Source organism: Thermobia domestica, chromosome 4 (assembly GCF_964235325.1).
Source record: "Thermobia domestica chromosome 4, izTheDome1.hap1.1, whole genome shotgun sequence".
Lineage (NCBI taxonomy): Eukaryota > Metazoa > Arthropoda > Insecta > Zygentoma > Lepismatidae > Thermobia > Thermobia domestica.
The window spans coordinates 302,082,690-302,101,625 of NC_137457.1; the positions used below are offsets into that span (position 1 = coordinate 302,082,690).

Genomic DNA, 18,936 nt, shown 5'->3' on the forward strand with positions numbered 1-18,936 from the left:
AATTAACATAAGAATCTCTTTATCCACCTTTAATTCTTGTAGTTCATGGAACATTTTCGGCCACCACAAATTATCAAAGGCGCCTGAAATGTCCACGAAAATGGCAATGGTATATTTCTCTCCCACATCTTTCGTCTTCTCAACGTGTTCCAAAAGTGTGTTAATTGCCTCATTTGTTCCTTTGCTTTTCCTGAAACCGAATTGTAATTTGCAATTATCTAAATTTCCTCTTTTGTCTGAAATTCTTTTGGCTATTATTTTTTCAAATATTTTGCCTAAGATGTTCAAAAGACAAATCGGTCTGTATCCCTTTGGAGAGCTCGGTATGCCTATTTTGTTCTTTTGTAATATTATAAGGCTGGCCTTTTTCCAACTCTTCGGAAATACTTTCAACTGGATACATTTATTATATAGTCTCGCAAGATACGGCGTCCAAAACTGAATATTGTTTTTAAAAATCTCGCCTTTTAATCCGTCTGGGCCAGTCGCCTTGTTATTTTTTAAACCTTTTAGTATAAGCTCAATTTCGTTATTTGTAGTGTATAATTCTTCATTTGTTTGATACCCGTCACAGTTAAAGCTGTTATAGTTATGCCTGAGTAGGGCATTCCTGTCATTATCTGTGCTTGGGTCATCATCAGGAAGCAATCTTGAGATTATAAACTCAATAGTTTCACCGATATCCTTAGTAAATACCCCGGCTTGTTTTTCTAACGTCGTTAAGGTTAACGTCGCGTTCACTTTTTCCATAATGATTTTGTATGGCATTCCCCAAGGGTCTGTTGTTAATTTTTCGGCAACAAAGTCATTCCATATTTTTTTCTTCCTTTCTTCTAGTTTATTAGTATATTCTGATTTCATCTCTAGGTATTGCCTTAATCTTACAGCCCTTAAAAATGGGTCATGCGTCCTTTGAAACTGTCTTCTTTTGGCTCTTGTTCTTTTCCTTAACATATGTAGGGTATCGTTCCAAAATGGAGCACTTGGATTCATTATTTTCGGTTTCTTCGTACTTAATTTTTGAATTGCCTCAGTTACCGCTTCTTCAATGGCAATGACCGTATTATTTACTTCTTCTTCGGTTTTACACTCTATTGACGGTAGCTTCACAATTTGATTAAAACGTTCCCAATTTATTTTGTTTACTCTATAATAGGTTTTGGGTTCCACTCCCGAACGATTAATTTGGTTGAATTGAGCTATCTTAAATTTTATGATCTGGTGGTCACTTGAGGTCTCATTATCTAGTACTGTCCAGTCACTAATTACATTAATAAAGTTATTGGATACTAGTGTTATGTCAATGTTTGACTCATGTCCATTCCTATTCCTGTAAGTTGGGGGATTGCCAGCCTGGTTTACGATGTGTAGGTTGTGTTCATTTATTACGTTCTCCAACATTTCTCCTCTTTCGTCCAATCTGCCTGAATGCCAAGAAGGGGACTTAGCATTTGCATCCGCGCAGATCAGTATTTTCCTGTTTGTATAAAAGTTGCATATGTTTTCGATTTCATCTAAAAAGCTATTTATTGGGAGAGAATATTGAAAATACGAGTTAATTAGAATGAAATCCAACTGTCCATGTTTTATTTGAAGACACTTCGTCCAATTATTATTAAACTGAGAGATTCTTAAAATTTGAATGTCACTGTTTAAAATTATAATGGAAGGTAGTGTATTCTTATCTGCGTCGATAATTCTAAAATCTTTATTCCATGTAGGTACGTCGTTGATATTAAAATAGGGTTCTTGGATACATAAAATGTCAATTTTCCATAGAATGCTTAATTGTATAATCTCATCCATAGCAACTTTTGAGTGCATGGCATTAATTTGGACAATGTTTATTTCGCCACTTCTATAGGTAGCCATATTAGATGTGATAGGTTTTTACCCACGCGTTCGGCCAATCATTTTTATGATTATATACCATACGCCCATATTGTCTGACAAAATGTGTATATATTCTGTTCAGATTCAGGTTTAAATTTCTTCTCGCATAGGCTGCATCCACGAGTTCTAAAAGCTCCTTTGGGTTCGTAGGTAAGTTGTTTATGCTGAGTTCCATCAGATCCTCATCCTCAGATTGCGGAAATATAATCTGGTCACCGTTTTCCTTTAATTTTCTTATGATATGTCTTAGTGCAAGTCTGAGGATTGCTGACTGCTCAAGTTTAGATAGTTTTAAAGTAAGTTCAAAGGACTCGTAAACCTTGGAAGGATTTAAATTTTTATTTGAAATATTTGTTTCTGTCTCGTTTTTCTGGAGGCTTTCCATATTTTCTTCTATAATAGAATTTTTTCTTGTTGATAAATCTATAGAATTATTTTTTGATGCACGATTATGTTTACGCTCTTTTATCCAATTCTTGAACAATCCGAAGACTTTAGTGCGCTTAGGTTCAGTAGTAGGTTTCGAAACAGATACTGTAGCACCCAGTTCATCCTGATCAGCTTCTATACTTTCCGCTTCTATCTCAGTTAAGTTTTGCGCATTGTCCACAGAATTTTCCGCGTTTGATTGAGTATTCATCTTGTCATGGGTTTCTTTAACCCCGTCTTTCCCGCAGAACTCCGATTGGACTTGTTGATTTGGTATTTTACTCTTTTTTATCTCTTGAATACCACAGAGCCTTGTAACAGAATCGAAATTGGAATACATTTCTTGTATTTCATCGTATAGGGTTGTAGACGGCTTCCTCATGCTATAATGAAACCTCTTGATTTGCCAGTCAATTTCTGTAAAAAGTTGGGTCTTGTCAGTATACATCTTAAAAAAGAAACTCTGATTCGGAGTACAATAGTAATTCTTGAATGTCATTAAAACTTCCTTTGGTCGCTTCTTCCACAGACCCATTCCGATGGCTGGGATCGTTATTAATCTTGAATTTATTTCCCTCGCAATATCTTGGAAAAATTTCAAGACGGTTTCCAGGTCTTGCAAAAAGGTATCTTTACAAGAGATAACATGTATGAATTTACAGTAATGTCTATTAGATGATAGCAATACCCTGATAATATTTCCATCTTTATCAAGAATTTCCAGGTCTTTGAAATTATCTATATTGAAGTTATCGTGAGAATTTGCAACAACTTTTGCAAATCCCCCTGGAAAAGTTTTCAATGACGGATTGATGAAATGAAGTACGCATTGTGTTTCCAATTCTAGATTTATAGTCCCCGGTTCCACAGTCAGGGGTCTGAGAATTGTATAATCCTTATTTATTTCCGGGATATTACATTTTGCCCACTTTAAAAAGTTCTCCTTACTCTTTTGTAGGTTATACTTCTTTATACGATTTGAGTCTCTTTCCAGTTTCTTTGATAAGGAATTTTCCTTCTCCGTTGACATGTTATTAACCTCTATCGAACTGCTTGACATATTAATATTTGTATTCGATGTGCTTGTAACAATCTGATCTGTTGTTTCCAGTTCAACCTTCGTATCCATAGTCATACTTGCTTACTTCTTTATCGTAGAAATACTTATATGTCAAGCATTCCTGTTCGGTTTTCGCATTACATTTCTTTTTTCTAATCTGACATGGAATACAGACCTTCGGTTTTCCTATTTCCTTACAGTTATTCTTGTCATGATCTAAGGCTCCACAATGTCCACATCTTGAGTCCTGTGACTTACAATATTTAGCAACGTGCCCATAATCCTTACATTTTGAACATCGTGCCACACTAAGGAATTCCTTGACCGTCAGGGATTCGTACATGAGATAGATACGCTTCCCAGATACGATCTTGTTGTATAATCTAAAAGGGGCTTCTATTACAAGATGGCATCGTGCTGTATTTTTGGGCCCAGTTCTGAACCGCACCTTGATTTCCCTTTCTGCCTGCTCCTTGTCTGCCTCCTCTAAATTCTGTTTGATTATTGTATCTAGTAGAAACTCATCAGAGTATGACGTCGGCACATTATATATGATACATAGCGGGTTTTTTTTTTTTTTCTTTTTTTCCATGACAAATTCTGTTTTAAGCCTGGGATTAGATTGGAGTTTGTCCAAATCTTCCTTCGAAGCAGTTTCTATTATCAAAGTCTTTCCCGTGACTTTCGTAGTGATTATTTTGACTTTCTCTTTCGCTGGATTAAAGGTAGATTCCAATTTCTTCTGTAATTCCTTAGCGTCGAGTTCTTTGTCTGTGCTTTTCAAGAAGAGCACAGGACGTTGCTTCTTTAAAGATTCTTTGATTGATTTGCTTCTCGTTGATTCTTCTTGTTTTATCGCCTCAGCATAAGTCATAGTTGGGAAGTGTGGATCTTGATTCTGTTCATTTTTTCCTTTAAGATTGTTGTTCTCCTCCCTTAGTATCTGATTTTCCTGCTTCAAGTCTGCTACTTGTTCTTTTAGACAACTAATCATTCCTTCCAATTTTGATTGATAGGCCAGCCATTCGGTGAGTTTTTTCTTTATTGCTTCAATTTTATATCTTCCAACTTTACTAGTGTCTAAGGTTGTGTCTACAAATTTCATCGCGTCCTCGTATTTCTTCATTTTATCATCTTCAATCAACTCAACCTCTCGTTCGTCCTGGTCTGTTTGGGTTGCATTCCTTGATGTTTTTATTCCAGATTGTGATAGCTGTGCATCCAGCATTTCCTCATAACTTCCGAAGCTGTTCCTGGCTGCTCTTTCTTCTCTACTCTTAAACCTATCTCTGTCCCTCTCTATTTCACTGGTGCGATTACCCCTTAAAATTACGGATAACCCACACCTCAGTTACGTACACTGGGTTGCATACCTGCCAGTTGATAAACAAACAATTTTCACTGATTTGTATATGAATTACCAATTAATTAAATGAACAAACAATAAACACCTCAAATGTCAGGCAACCTCCCTTACACCAAAATCAAATGGGTTGCCTATACACCAGTCATTCATGCTTATGACCCAAACGAACACTATGTTGCTAGTTGGAGATTTTAATTCAGAAAAGTAACCTACTCGCAGCTCAATGCCTGAAATGTTATGCAACCAACCTTACTTAACAATCAAGGGATTACATAAGAAACAGTCAAACTTCAAGGTTCCAGAAAACATTGAATTACTATTGGAATACAAAGTACAGTCACAAACATGCACTAAAATGTTTACGTTGCATTTTTCAAAGTCAATGTACACAATTGCTTCCTGTTAATCGTATAAAAGATTAAATATGCTGTCTTTGAGAACGCTATGCTAAAACAATAGTTAGTTCATTAAAATATAACGTCAATTTTTAAAAAATTCTAGCGTTCTTGTTTTTCAATGGAATAAGATGGAATTTGCGTACCTTTATCAACATGTCCTTGCGCTCCTTTTCATATATATAAAGTATGAGTCATATGTGTGTCTGAAACATTATTGTTTTATTGTAGAATTGTTTCTAAGTTCTTCCACTCTTACTAGAAATAATATTTTCGTTTGCCAATTCCAACACGTTCCATATATCTGTTCAACCAAAATTTGTAAATCGGAACTATTCTTTTTTATATATTTGTATGCATATTTTAAAATATCAATATAACGCACAGATAATCCAAAGTCTTTTACCCAAAGAAAGGGCGTTACTATGTATCGTAATGAAGACAAATTCTACTTAGTTTCTGTTAAAGCATCCGAAGGTTCGATTGTCGTATTGTCCAGGAGCTGACACCTTTCTCCCCTTCTTTTTCTTCCAAACTATCTCTTATAAGGCAATTCATTCTTATAGAGGACCCAAAAATCTCTTTTCATTTTTCTTAACTTCAATATGCTTATTTGCATTTTAATAGGACGTAATACTGAAGTCTCAAATAATAATAATAATAATAATAATAATAATAATAATAATAATAATAATAATAATAATAATTATTATTATTATTATTATTATTATTATTATTATTATTATTATTATTATTATTATTATTATTATTATTATTATTATTATTATTATTATTATTATAAAAGATTTAAAGTTGCCCTAAAATTTGGTAAAACTTACTTAAAAGTAGACTTTTTGGTAGGGGTTCCGTACCTTTAAAAAAACACTTCGGTAACTACCCAAATTATAAACTAAAGCGTTCCACTAAAGTTCCAGTTTCATGTAGAAAGTATTCTACTGTATGTTTTAAGGAAAATAACTGTAATGAAAATAATTGAATATCACGCAACAGTAAGGCATATAATAAACTAATTTTAGGATATGCAGAGGTAATTATAAAAGCTTTGCTATAAAAATACCTACACAGGCCATAATTCAATGAGCTCTGAAATACAAAGTAACAAAATAGCCTATAAGATTCAGTCTACAGAGCAACAGTTACTTAAAGAATAGACATACACTATTTCGAGAATCGAGACAAGACGAGAAATGTTTACCATACTTTTCCTCTCGTTTCGATTCTCATCTCCAAAGCGAGAAGATAATTTGAGTTAGCCTTGTCCCGTCTCAAATGTAAAATATTAATTCTCATGTTATTTTGTTTGTTTTAGAAACGAGATGGGAAATTCCTCTTTTCGTGGGCAACATTAAACAAAAACCGAAATATTCCTTCCAATTGTCACGTTTCTGTTTATAGTGGTATGACCTGAGCGATAATTAGCTCCTAGCTTTTAATCGTCTACGAGGTAATAATAATAATTATTACTATTATTATTCCGGAAGATTTGATAGTTTAGGTATTGAAACATCCGAGTAATAAAATATTTGAATATAATAAAACGTATGTCATCGCCGATCAATCGCCATCAAAAATCCTAAAGTAAAAAAAAAATGCCTGACGTGGATTCGAACCAAGAACCTTCAGATTACTGGCCAAGCGCCTTGACCAATGAATCGCAATCACTACACGGTAAACAAATCGTTTTTAGTCTGGTTACGTTAGGTTTCTTTGCCTCCGCTTGCAAAGTTGTATGTTATATTTCTTCTATAACTTGAGTTGTTCTTAAACCTTTGGTTCACAAGTTTGTTTCTTTTCTACACGAAACTACAGATATGACAAATTTAATTCTCGAACTCTGCATTTGTTTCAAAGGAGTCGCCATTACCTGGTCAAAAACTTATGTCCGCCACGATACATATTAACTACGGGTACTTTTAATGGTGATACTATCTGTATAATCAGGAAATGAATATTTCTGGCAAATTTCATAGAAAACGAATTATAAATACGAAATTTAGAATGAGTAAAACAAAATGTTGCTAAATTGACAAGAAAGTTTTATTTTCGTTTTATTGTTCTTCTTTACTGCTCTTTTGGCACGAAAGTTGCCACATACATGTCTTTGCCGATTGTACGCATACTAACGTTATAAGAAATACCGGACGAATTCGTTATCAAATTATATTCTTAGAACAACGTATTTATAGACATGCGGCAATAATTTTGGGCATGAGTGTACATTATATCTGAATATTCAGCGGGCTGTATTGGAACGGCATTCTACTACAACACTGTCGAACTTCTTTCACAGTCTACACAGAAGCACTTTGCACTTCCTCACGTTCCTGAAACACCAAATAACTAATAAAGGTCCTTTTCAAGTTAATGACTTGTGGTGCGCCGCTTACAGCAGAAAAAATCCAAAACATTTCGAGGGAATTGGGCATAACAGTGACAACGTCTCTGTTGGGTTACGTGAGACAAGCAAAATGTTTGTGTGCATTAGAAGTATGGACGTGTTGTGTGCAATGGACGTCCTGGTAGAGTATGTTGTACGAAAATTTTAATTCAAGTTAGTTTTGTTTCGCTGCAATGTGCTGTTCAGAACTGTATTAGTGTTCCCTCATAGAAATGTGGAGCTCGGGTATGTTAGGGAATAGTATTGTATTTCCAATTTTGTATAAGAACATTTGTTTTATTAATATTCGTAATCACTGTCATCTATGGAAAGTTGGAACATCGCTATATTATTAGAGTAAGAAGTTAGGAAGAAACCTCTTATTACGGCTTCTAATGAAGCTAAAAACTTGACACCTCACCTGGATCTTTGGTATACGATATCATTTTCACCTAATCAGATACTATTCCTCTAGCGACAATATTTCCAGTCAAGAACAGTGCAAAATTGTTTAAAAAAGGGAATTTTATAAGGAAATTCGAAAAATTTCCCTCCGTTACTTCCCTCTCGTATGCAATACTGGGACAATCTGTATCTCATCTGCAAGCCTGTTTCATTAGCTTTCAAACGATGTATAGTATGAAACTTAACCCCAACTACAAGTGTGCTAGAATGTTTCAAACGAAAATCGGCAAGTGCAAGAGGCAAAAAAGTTACCCCCACCCCTATCTCCGGAACGAGGGGGAATAGATCCTATTCACATAAGCATTTTTGCTTAGAATGACCTCCACTATCACCTTCCAAAATCTTTGACATTCCTCATCGGACACCCTATATATACCGTAGGAAGTCGAAAATCCGAATTGGGACCACAGGTAGTTCGGATTTTCGAAAATGACCAAGAAAATGCCATTTAGGCTTAAATATACTGTACGGTATGCTCTTTTATCGATACAGTGGTTACACACTACATACAGTAATTACAACACCGTACGTAAGGCTACTTACATTGAATGTTTCTGAAGAACCTATTCGTAAACTAAATTATACTGTTCTTGTAACTCATACTTAAAACTTAACTTGTATAGGCTTAAGAGAAAATAAAAATATGTATGAGAAAAAGTTACACATGAATGAGCTTTTGTAACAAAAAAAAAAAAGAAAAAGAAAAAAAATAAAAACACTGACTTTACACAACGCCGATGGACAACCCTATTGTTTGTTTATCGCTAGCGCTAAAACGAAATGTAAAAAAGCTTCTAGGGACCGCGTTCGGATTATCGACGTCCTATTGTGTATATATATATATATATATATACATATATATATATAAACACACTTGGAGTGAAACTATTAGCTCCCATACGCCGGGATCTAATAATATTATTGTGATTCATAACACAGAAAGTTTCAGATGTGTGCTTAGTTTTCGCAATTATTGTGAAAGGGTTGAAGGAAGAAGAATTGTGTCCCTTTATAACATATTGTGTCAACAATTTTTGAATGGCTGTCTGTCTCAGATTCTAGACAAATGGGTTTAAAACAATAATTGTATCTGTTCAATTTTGTAGACACTTTTCTTACACTTCTTTACAGAGATGTGAATGACCTGGCATTTTAAAACCATATTTGAATTATTTTAACGAAACTTGTGATAACCAACCTGAAATTCGTGTGGCTGAAGTTTTCCTTCCCTGGCCTTCGCAGCTAATTTCTTAACATCTTCACTAATTCCAACCAAACCTTTACTGTCTGCGTTGAACACAATTGGTGTGATAAGTCCTCGGTCGGTACTTACAGCTACACTTACGTCTACTGTGTGGTACCTATAAACAAACACAAAAGACAATCAATTTCGTCATTAATGTACACTCATGTCCAAAATTATTGTCGCATGTCTATAAATGTGTTGTAGGAATATAATTTGATAACGAATTCGCCCGATATTTCTTATAACGTTAGTATGTGTATAATCGGCAAAGACATGTATGTGGCAAATTTCATGTCAAAAGAGCACTAAATAAGAACAATAAAATGAAAATAAAACTTTCTTGTCCATTTAGCAACATTTTGTTATACTCACTCTAATTTTCGTATTTATAATTCTTTTCCTATGAAATTTACCACAAATATATATTTCTCGATTATACACATAGTATCAGTATTAAAAGTACTCTGCACAATCATTATCAAATTATACTCTTACAAGAAGACAGTTATAGATATGCGACAATCATTTTGGACATGAGTGTACAGCAGAAACTGTGGATCAATTAAAACTCTAAGACAATCCCTGTAGACAGTGCTCCTCAACGTCAACACGTCAACTTCTTTTTCAAGTTAGTGTGTTTCTATAATCTAGCTCTTAGTCACCAATATCAACACATAAGGTAAATATAACAAGGACAGCCGACAATGCATTTGGCATATGACCACGCACTGATATTACAATATATTGTCCGTGATTGCCATTACATTTTTAACACGACTATCCTGAACTACATTACCATGAATATTTGCACAGACTTCCACGATGCATTGCTTGGAAAGGTCCGTGTATTGATCCAACTGCAGCTTCCGTATTTCACTAAATGGATGTTTATTCTAACATTTCTCACGGAACTTAAATACAAGAGAATTACATCTGGTGACCGGGGAGCCCATTTTATTGCTTTACAAATTTGTTATATGTATGCCTATACTTACAATAACCTGTAGTTTACAGTTATAGTTCAGTTGTAGTTCCGAGGAAAGGGAAGGAAGAAAGGATCAGGTATTAGATTTCTTGGCTTTCGGCATCTATGGCCATTTAGCCTGTCACGTATGAGGGATGACGTCCCTCGGCGATCACATTATCCGAGGAAAGGGAAGGAACAAAGGATCAGGAATTAGATTTCTTGGCTTTCGGCATCTATGGCCATTTAGCCTGTCACGTATGAGGGATGACGTCCCTCGGCGATCACATTATCCGAGGAAAGGGAAGGAACAAAGGATCAGGAATTAGATTTCTTGGCTTTCGGCATCTATGGCCATTTAGCCTGTCACGTATGAGGGATGACGTCCCTCGGCGATCACATTATCCGAGGAAAGGGAAGGAACAAAGGATCAGGAATTAGATTTCTTGGGTTTCGGCATCTATGGCCATTCAGCCTGTCACGTATGAGGGATGACGTCCCTCGGCGATCACATTATCCGAGGAAAGGGAAGGAACAAAGGATCAGGAATTAGATTTCTTGGCTTTCGGCATCTATGGCCATTTAGCCTGTCACGTATGAGGGATGACGTCCCTCGGCGATCACATTATCCGAGGAAAGGGAAGGAACAAAGGATCAGGAATTAGATTTCTTGGCTTTCGGCATCTATGGCTATTTAGCCTGTCACGTATGAGGGATGACGTCCCTCGGCGATCACATTATCCGAGGAAAGGGAAGGAACAAAGGATCAGGAATTAGATTTCTTGGCTTTCGGCATCTATGGCCATTTAGCCTGTCACGTATGAGGGATGACGTCCCTCGGCGATCACATTATCCGAGGAAAGGAAAGGAACAAAGGATCAGGAATTAGATTTCTTGGCTTTCGGCATCTATGGCCATTTAGCCTGTCACGTATGAGGGATGACGTCCCTCGGCGATCACATTATCCGAGGAAAGGGAAGGAACAAAGGATCAGGAATTAGATTTCTTGGCTTTCGGCATCTATGGCCATTTAGCCTGTCACGTATGAGGAATGACGTCCCTCGGCGATCACATTATCCGAGGAAAGGGAAGGAACAAAGGATCAGGTATTAGATTTCTTGGCTTTCGGCATCTATGGCCATTTAGCCTGTCACGTACGAGAGATGATGTCCCTCGGCGATCACATTATCCGAGGAAAGGGAAGGAAGAAAGGATCAGGAATTAGATTTCTTGGCTTTCGGCATCTATGGCTATTTAGCCTGTCACGTATGAGGAATACGTCCCTCGGCGTCACAATGTTTGGGGAACTGAAAAAGATAGGAATGGAAAAGGAAAGGAACGGCCTGGGACCATTATGTTAAGTCTAGAAAAACCCAGGAAAAACCCTCTCAGATGGCTACCTTCGAAAAGCTGTGACACCTTTCCAAATTAGTCTTCACCGGAAATCGAACACAGGACTGCTCGCACCAAAAGCAACAGCGTTAGCGACTACTCTACGCGGAATCACGCCTGCTTCATGAATGGCAGAGTCCTGTAAACACTATTATGCTGATTTCATCGCTCACACTTCTCCAGTATGATCACGGACCTGTATAATTCTGTCGAAATAGTTGAAACAAATATGTTTGTAAAGTGTAACCAAACTCTTAGCAATATCTAAAGCTAGAAGTACGCCTATGTAAACAGATGTAGCTTCCAACATTTCGTATACCTACAGTCGGAGTATTCATTTTCAATAAAGAAAGAAAAAAAAACAGTTTCAAACCATATTCTTCAGTAAATATCAGTGGAATTTTTTAAATTATATCCATTTCGCGCATCAATATGAAGTTACATATTTTTTAAAACTCCCAATTATATTGAAGACATCACACTCCTATACATCAACCCTCAATAATATATTCATGTATGTATCTTAAGTGCACCTAACTAATTAACAATTACCTTGTTTTATCTTTTTATTTTACATGTATTTAAGAATACTAGCTTCTGTTAATTTCCTCTTAAAGTGGTCCATTACACTCAACAGACAACATCTATGAAACCAATGAGAAGTTCAGTTTAGCTATATCATGTTTGTTCTGGTGTTTTCTGATTCAACATGTTCCGGAACATCTTACCTCTATGCAATCATGATATAGTGAGTATGTGGGTTTAGATAATACAGCATGTCCATTAAAAAAAATAATAAATAAAATAAATAAATAAATAAATAAAAAACTTTAAAGTGGTATTACGTCGCTTTCGATAATCGAATTTAAATGAAATTGGTCACATTTCAAAGAAAAAAACTCAAATATTTGTTACTGTACCTCATAAACATTGAATGTGGGTCCCATAAGTGGCGATGCAGGTATCAAGAAGATTTTACCCATTCACACCACACACGCTCCAACATATCTGATGAAACGGACTGGATGGCAGCACTGATACGAACTTGCACTTCTTGCAGGTTTTGAGGCAATGGGATGTGCATAGACGCAATCCTTTACGTAAGCCCATAAAAAGAAGTCACAGAACGTTAAGTTAGGCGACCTCGGCGGCCACTTGTAGAAGACAATAGCATCATTTCCGGCACGTCCAATCCGTCTCCCTGGAAGCCACTTATTCAGATATTCCAGAATATGTACATGGCAGTGAGGAGGTGCTTCATTTTGTTGAAAAAAAATAAAGTCATTATCGTCGTCGTTTTCCAATTATAGAAATAACCAACTAGCGAGCATGTCAAAATAAGTTGGACATGTGACATGTAAACATGAGAGAATTTACTTCTTCTGTGTTTGATCCCGTCCAGTATTATTGACATTGTTTTCCACAAAAATATTTGAATTAAGTTGATTTTGAATTTAACGTCCCGTTCAGCAGCGAGGCTATATGAGACGTCGACCTACTGATTAACGTGGAATCCCAACCACATGAGCTCCCGCTGGGAATTGAAATCGGGTCTCCCACGTTAAAGGCGCGAAAGCTAACCGCTTAGCCACGAAGGACCTACAAAAATACTTGAGTTTTTCTTTCAAATGTGATCAATTTCATTTAAATAGATTATCCAAAGCAATGTAATACCACTTTACAGTATGATAGTATTTTTATGGACACGGTGTACACAATGGGATAAATACTTGTGCAATGGAATGGTTGTCGAGTTATTCCTTAAGGGGGCAGACTACTAAATATTTTTCAAAAGTTAACAATTAAGGAACACAGCATGATAAGTCATCAATTGCCGTTCAGTTCATTTTTCCAGTTGCTGCCATAACCTAGATTTTTGGGTAACTCAAATTCTGGTCACACTATTATTTTTATGCATGGCAACACTGAAAATTCTTCAGATTCGTATTTTCGGGTGCAGAATAACATTATCTATTACTGAGGTAAGTTACATATAATTATCTCTTTTCACTTACGAATAACTGGCAAAAGAAAAAATTGTTAGCTTTTGAAAAATATTTAGTAGTCTTTCCCCTTAAAGGACATTCGTTTCATCTTTTTTTTATCCAGGTTCCGAATTAAGACCTGGCAACAACAGATACTTACAGTTGGGGCAATTATCTAATAATAAAAAATCTTACTCTCTAATGACATTTCCCAGCCATGAGGAATTTGCATCTGGCACTTTTCTGGACGCCAACGCCGTTGCTTTGATGATAAAGTCATTAACACTTATTTTTACGTTCTCTTTCTCCAGTTGCTTGTTAAATGTTTCCCTTAACTTCAGAACCTCATCCACACAAACGTCTATCGTCAAATAGTAATGGGGAATGGTCTGAAAAGAAACAACACAAAAAAAATTATCTACAATCATTAACATCATAAGATTCTACTATTATGTCTACGTTACATGGAGGCCAAGATTTGTCCAAGCAAAACAGATGTCAATGAAATAATACAAGTGCCCTTAGAAGTTGAGCGTCACCTTCATGTGCGAAAACGTAAGACTGCGTTAGGTTTACCACCCAGGCACGCATTTTCACTATTTAAAATTTATTAAAAATCTGAAGATATATCTGACATTTTCTATTTATAAGTGTACAAAGTGTGTTCAAAAAAAAGTATAGTCTTTCCCATGTAAACAAATGGAATATGGGCGCCCAATCACATCAGTGGGGATGTGTAAGGGACCTTCACAAGCATGGGTGCATCAAGCTCGCACAAAGAAAGCCTAAGTGGCCAGCAGTCAGCGCCAAAGCTTGACAGTACGCACGAACCATATCATGAGCACCTCTTGGATCAAGGAGTAGCGTTAACAGATTCAAACATCGCTGCATCACTGAACAGTGAACCAGGTAGATCCTCAACATGCCTAAATTGGATTGTTATGGGGCAACTGAGGACCTTGGTCATGCAGAATTGTCCAGCTGGAAGTAAGCATTGAATCGATACCTTCAATTTTGACCAAGGATTTGGGCTTGAATAGAGTGACCGTGAAATTCATGCCGGAGTTTTTAACGATGAAGCATAAACATCTCGATTGGAAATCGCACAGGTGATCAGGTGATCAGTACTGATGAGATGTGGATTTCTAGATACAACCCAGAACAAAGATACAATCCTCACAACGGAAACATCTATCATCTCCGAGGCCAAGAAAGTAGATTAGGTCTACAGCAGGTGAAGGTGATGCTGACCGTTTTCATCCACTCCCGTAGGGTGGCGCATCACGAGTATGCTCGAAGTACAAACACTACCAAAGAGTATTACCAGGAAGTCATTCGTCGTATTCATAATGTTGTCCGACACAAATGGCCGGACCTGTGGGTACAGTTTGGAATATTAAGATAATGTTCCCAGCACGCTTTGCACCTGACTCAGACTTTCTTGACCAAACAGCATTTTTGTGCTTCATCAGTCTCCCTGGTTTCCCAATATGGCGCAAAAGCTGAAAATGCGACTGAAGGGCATCGCTTTGATTACAGAAGAGACATTATGCGCCATGCGACGGGCCAGCTGAACACTATTCCCAATGATGCGTTTTAGAAGTGTTTCTAACAAAACGGTCCCATCTCGTACAACAAAAGCGTAAGCATTTCCAAGAAAGAGATTAGAGTTACCGTATGTTATCTGAATAAATGTATTTTTGCCCACCAAAGGTTCGATACGATTTAAACACGCCTTGTTCTGTGATTCAGGTCAAGTGAGGTAAGAATTTACAACTGTGTCGAGACCTCAGTACGCTAGCAATTTTCCACTTCCGCCTTGGTGGAATGTTGTAGATAGTGATGGATGTCATCTTGAGACCCTGAATCGACTGCAAGAGAACAGCTTGTCGCCATCTATTACCATTTTTGTTCTATGGCGATGAAGGTTGAAAACTTCTAATCGTTAATTTGAACCACTTCCGGTTTCAATAGAAATTAAGGGAGATGATAGAACCTACTCTAGCGACGCTTAGTCGATTACGAGAAATCACATCTCGATTCCTCATACTTTTTGCTCTATCAAAATTAGTATTAAAACCAAAAGTATTAGTAAATTCAACCACTTCCTGTTTTGATAGTGTTACAGGTTGTGATGATATACTCTTGAGACGCTGTATCGATTAAACAATCGTTTGTGGCTATCTATTACTATTTTTGTTCTATGGCAATTAATGTTGGAACCGGAAATGGCAAATTTGAACGATTTCCGGTTTGCATGGATGGTTAATAGAGAAAATGGAACCTATTGTTTTGGAAGCTGAATCGATTGTAAAAAATCATATATCGGTATCTCTTACCATTTCTGCTTTATGCAAATCAATAATTAAAACTGGAAATACTTTGGTTTTTGTAGAGTGATGCGGATAGTCATGATATGTTGTCTTGAAACTCTAAATTCTTTGCTATAAATTGCTTCTTGGAAACTGTTACCGATTTCGTTCTATAATGATAAAAGTCGAAACCAGAAGTGGGTAATTTGAACCACTTCTGGCCTGAATAGAAGATAACGGAGGAGATGGAACCTATTCTTGGGACTCTGAACCGACGGCAATAAACACTTCTCGATATCTGTCACCGTTTTCGTTCTGTCGACAAACGGTTGGACAAGGCTGTTCTGTAAGACTCTCAATACTTATGCATAGCATAGGCTGGAAGTGTAATCAAGGTGAAAATGGAATATGCTCTTGGGACACTGAACTGGTTGGACACCGCGTCTTTCTATATATTACAGTTTGTGTTGTGTGATGATCAACAATGTAACAGAAAGCGATAGATCTCTACCACTTCTGGATTAAATAGAAGTCAAATGGATTAGATGAATCTATTCGTGTTGCAAAACTGCGCTTCTCGCTATTTCTTACCGCTCTTGCTCTGACGCATCGACAGAAGAACGGATGGATAGGCAGACAGATGAACATATTTATGCATGAACTTATAATATTTATGCATGATACAGTTTCGGAGTCTTAACAACAGAAATGAATTCTATTTTCTTATTTTATGAAAATTATTCATTTTCGGTTTTTCGAAACATCTTTTCGTTTTCTGCTTTTGGAAAGATTTTTAGTTTTCCTCTTTTTTTTTGGGGGGGGGTATTTTCGATTTCCGTTTTTCAAAAAAAAAATCGCTTTTCGTTTTTCGTTTTCGAAAAAATGTGGTCATCGCTAGTAGAGACTACTTAAAATGACGTATTTGAAGAAAATACTTAGAATGAGTGTTGCTTTACTTTACTTCTGTAACATTACAATAGCTCTTGGTAGTTATGGTTGCAACAAGTTCTCACATTTACATGATTTTAAACAGTGTTGAAAATTTTACCAATATTATTCTTATTTGTTTATTGACTATATCCTAGGCTAAAAATGAGCTTATCAACCCTCACCTTTTCTTGCCTTCACGGTACTGTGACAATCCTGTAATAAGTTACAAACAACCTACCTGTTTTGATTCGAGAAGACGTTTCGCAATGACCGCTCTAATATTGGAGACAGGATGATCTGTGTATTCAGCTCCAGGAACAGCAGCCCCAGCTGCCATCGCCACACCCGCTGGAGCTCTTCCTAAGTCTTTGGACGTTATAATACCATCCATTCCAGAACCTTTACCAATTGCCTGCAAAAAGAATAAGAAAAACAAATGTAATCGAGTATAATACATCGCTACTCGCTATATAAAAATGTAACAAATGTAATCGCTATTTAATGAATTGCTTAGGGATTTATTTTCCTTTAAATGGGGTCTTCACTAAAACAGGGTTTGAAATCTTTAAGTTTTACTTCCCACGGTTATGCCGGTTAGGCTAAAGGAGACGGTGATGATGAGAGATGAGTGAAATGGTGGAATGAAGAAAGTGGGAGGAAACGGGATAACCCCGAGAAAACCAACGAGCATGGTGTTTGTCCACCACAAAGTCCACACGACGCAAGCAGGGATCGAACCAGGGACCCCAAGCATCGGAGGTGAACGCTCTACCACTGAGCCACCGCGCCTCCCTAAAACAGGGTTTGATATAGCACAAGGTATTTTAGATGTTGTACCATTATTATTATTATTATTATTATTATTATTATTATTATTATTATTATTATTAAAATGTTTAAATTAGTTTGTCTTGAAAGGAAAACATTAAATAAACAATCTTAACTGGTTTTGGATTAACCTTCTTGCATTTTTTTTTCAAGATCTTTTCTCAATGTGATCATTTTTCATGTTGTTTTAAACTTGTCTTTTGCTTCTTTGTCGGATTTCATTCCTATAGTAATAAAACCAGGAACACTGAACGTCTGCAGCATCACATTAGTTTCATTTAACTGCAGTCCCGTTCAGTGAAAGCTATTGAAACAGGAAGAAAAGGGAGGTGGCAACATCAAACTGAGCAATCGTGGCTATCACCAATCGGTACTGTTGAGTAGTTCTCTACATAAAAAATATCTACTTATGGCCGGAGGTGTAGCCTCACAAAAAAAGAGAAGTTATATGAAGTTATATGTTTTTAAGTTTTTCGTAGTGATGATTTCAGAGAGTGGCCAGGCGGGAACCCCCCCCCCCCTTTCGGGGCATTTCTTCGATCGGGTTAAAAAAAAAAAAAAAGTCGAATACCAGTATTTTTCCAGTTTTACTTTCACGTTTCCGTTTATTCGGAGACTTCTCCAGGAAAAATCTGAAATGATCACTGGTTTTCCAGGGTTATGAATTTCACTGAAATGTGAAATTGTTTTCTCGACTTGTGACTAATAATATTGTGTCTTAGAACTTGTTTTACGCGGACATTTTTTAGTAAATGGGTGAATTTTGCTCCGATATTTATAAAATATATATCCTTATGAGGACTGCTAACATCAAGAGATGTGTCATTGACGTTCAAAAACGATTTAATAAGACTCTGGTATGGAGCCTGCCGCCTGATGGATCAAAGACTTGGACATGGAGGAAAGCTGAAATATCCTAACTGAAAGAATTTGAAATGTGGTGTTGGCGCCGAATGCTGCGCATATCATGGACCGAAAGGAAAATGAATGAATACGTACTAAAGGAAGCTAATGAAGGACGACAGATCATGAAGATAATCGGAAAAAGAAGAAACAGCATGCTTGGCCATCTTATTCGGTACTTCGATTGGATCACCGTGTTGATAGAAGGAAAGGCAGAAGGAGAACCAGGAAGAGGAAGACCAAGGATAGAATATCTAGATGCAGTTATGAAGAAGAGATCTTATCAAAGTATAAAACAGCTCTCCCAACAGAGGGAAAAGTTTTGAAATTTCCATGTTGCCCACCAACCTATGGTTAAGGTGAGGAAGAA

The 18,936-nt window shown here is 36.7% G+C and overlaps 1 protein-coding gene across 1 annotated transcript in view; it reads right to left on the reverse strand.

Annotated features, from left to right (window-relative positions):
• muc (dihydrolipoamide S-acetyltransferase muc) overlaps positions 1 to 18,936 on the reverse strand; it is a 63,701-nt gene that overhangs the window by 22,212 nt on the left and 22,553 nt on the right. Inside the window, exons 5-7 of the mRNA XM_081756383.1 lie at positions 17,074 to 17,247; positions 13,789 to 13,982; positions 9,205 to 9,367 (exon numbers count right to left, since the gene is read on the reverse strand). Of these exons, the coding sequence (XP_081612509.1) occupies positions 9,205 to 9,367; positions 13,789 to 13,982; positions 17,074 to 17,247 (531 nt within the window). The remainder of the gene's footprint in view (positions 1 to 9,204; positions 9,368 to 13,788; positions 13,983 to 17,073; positions 17,248 to 18,936) is intronic.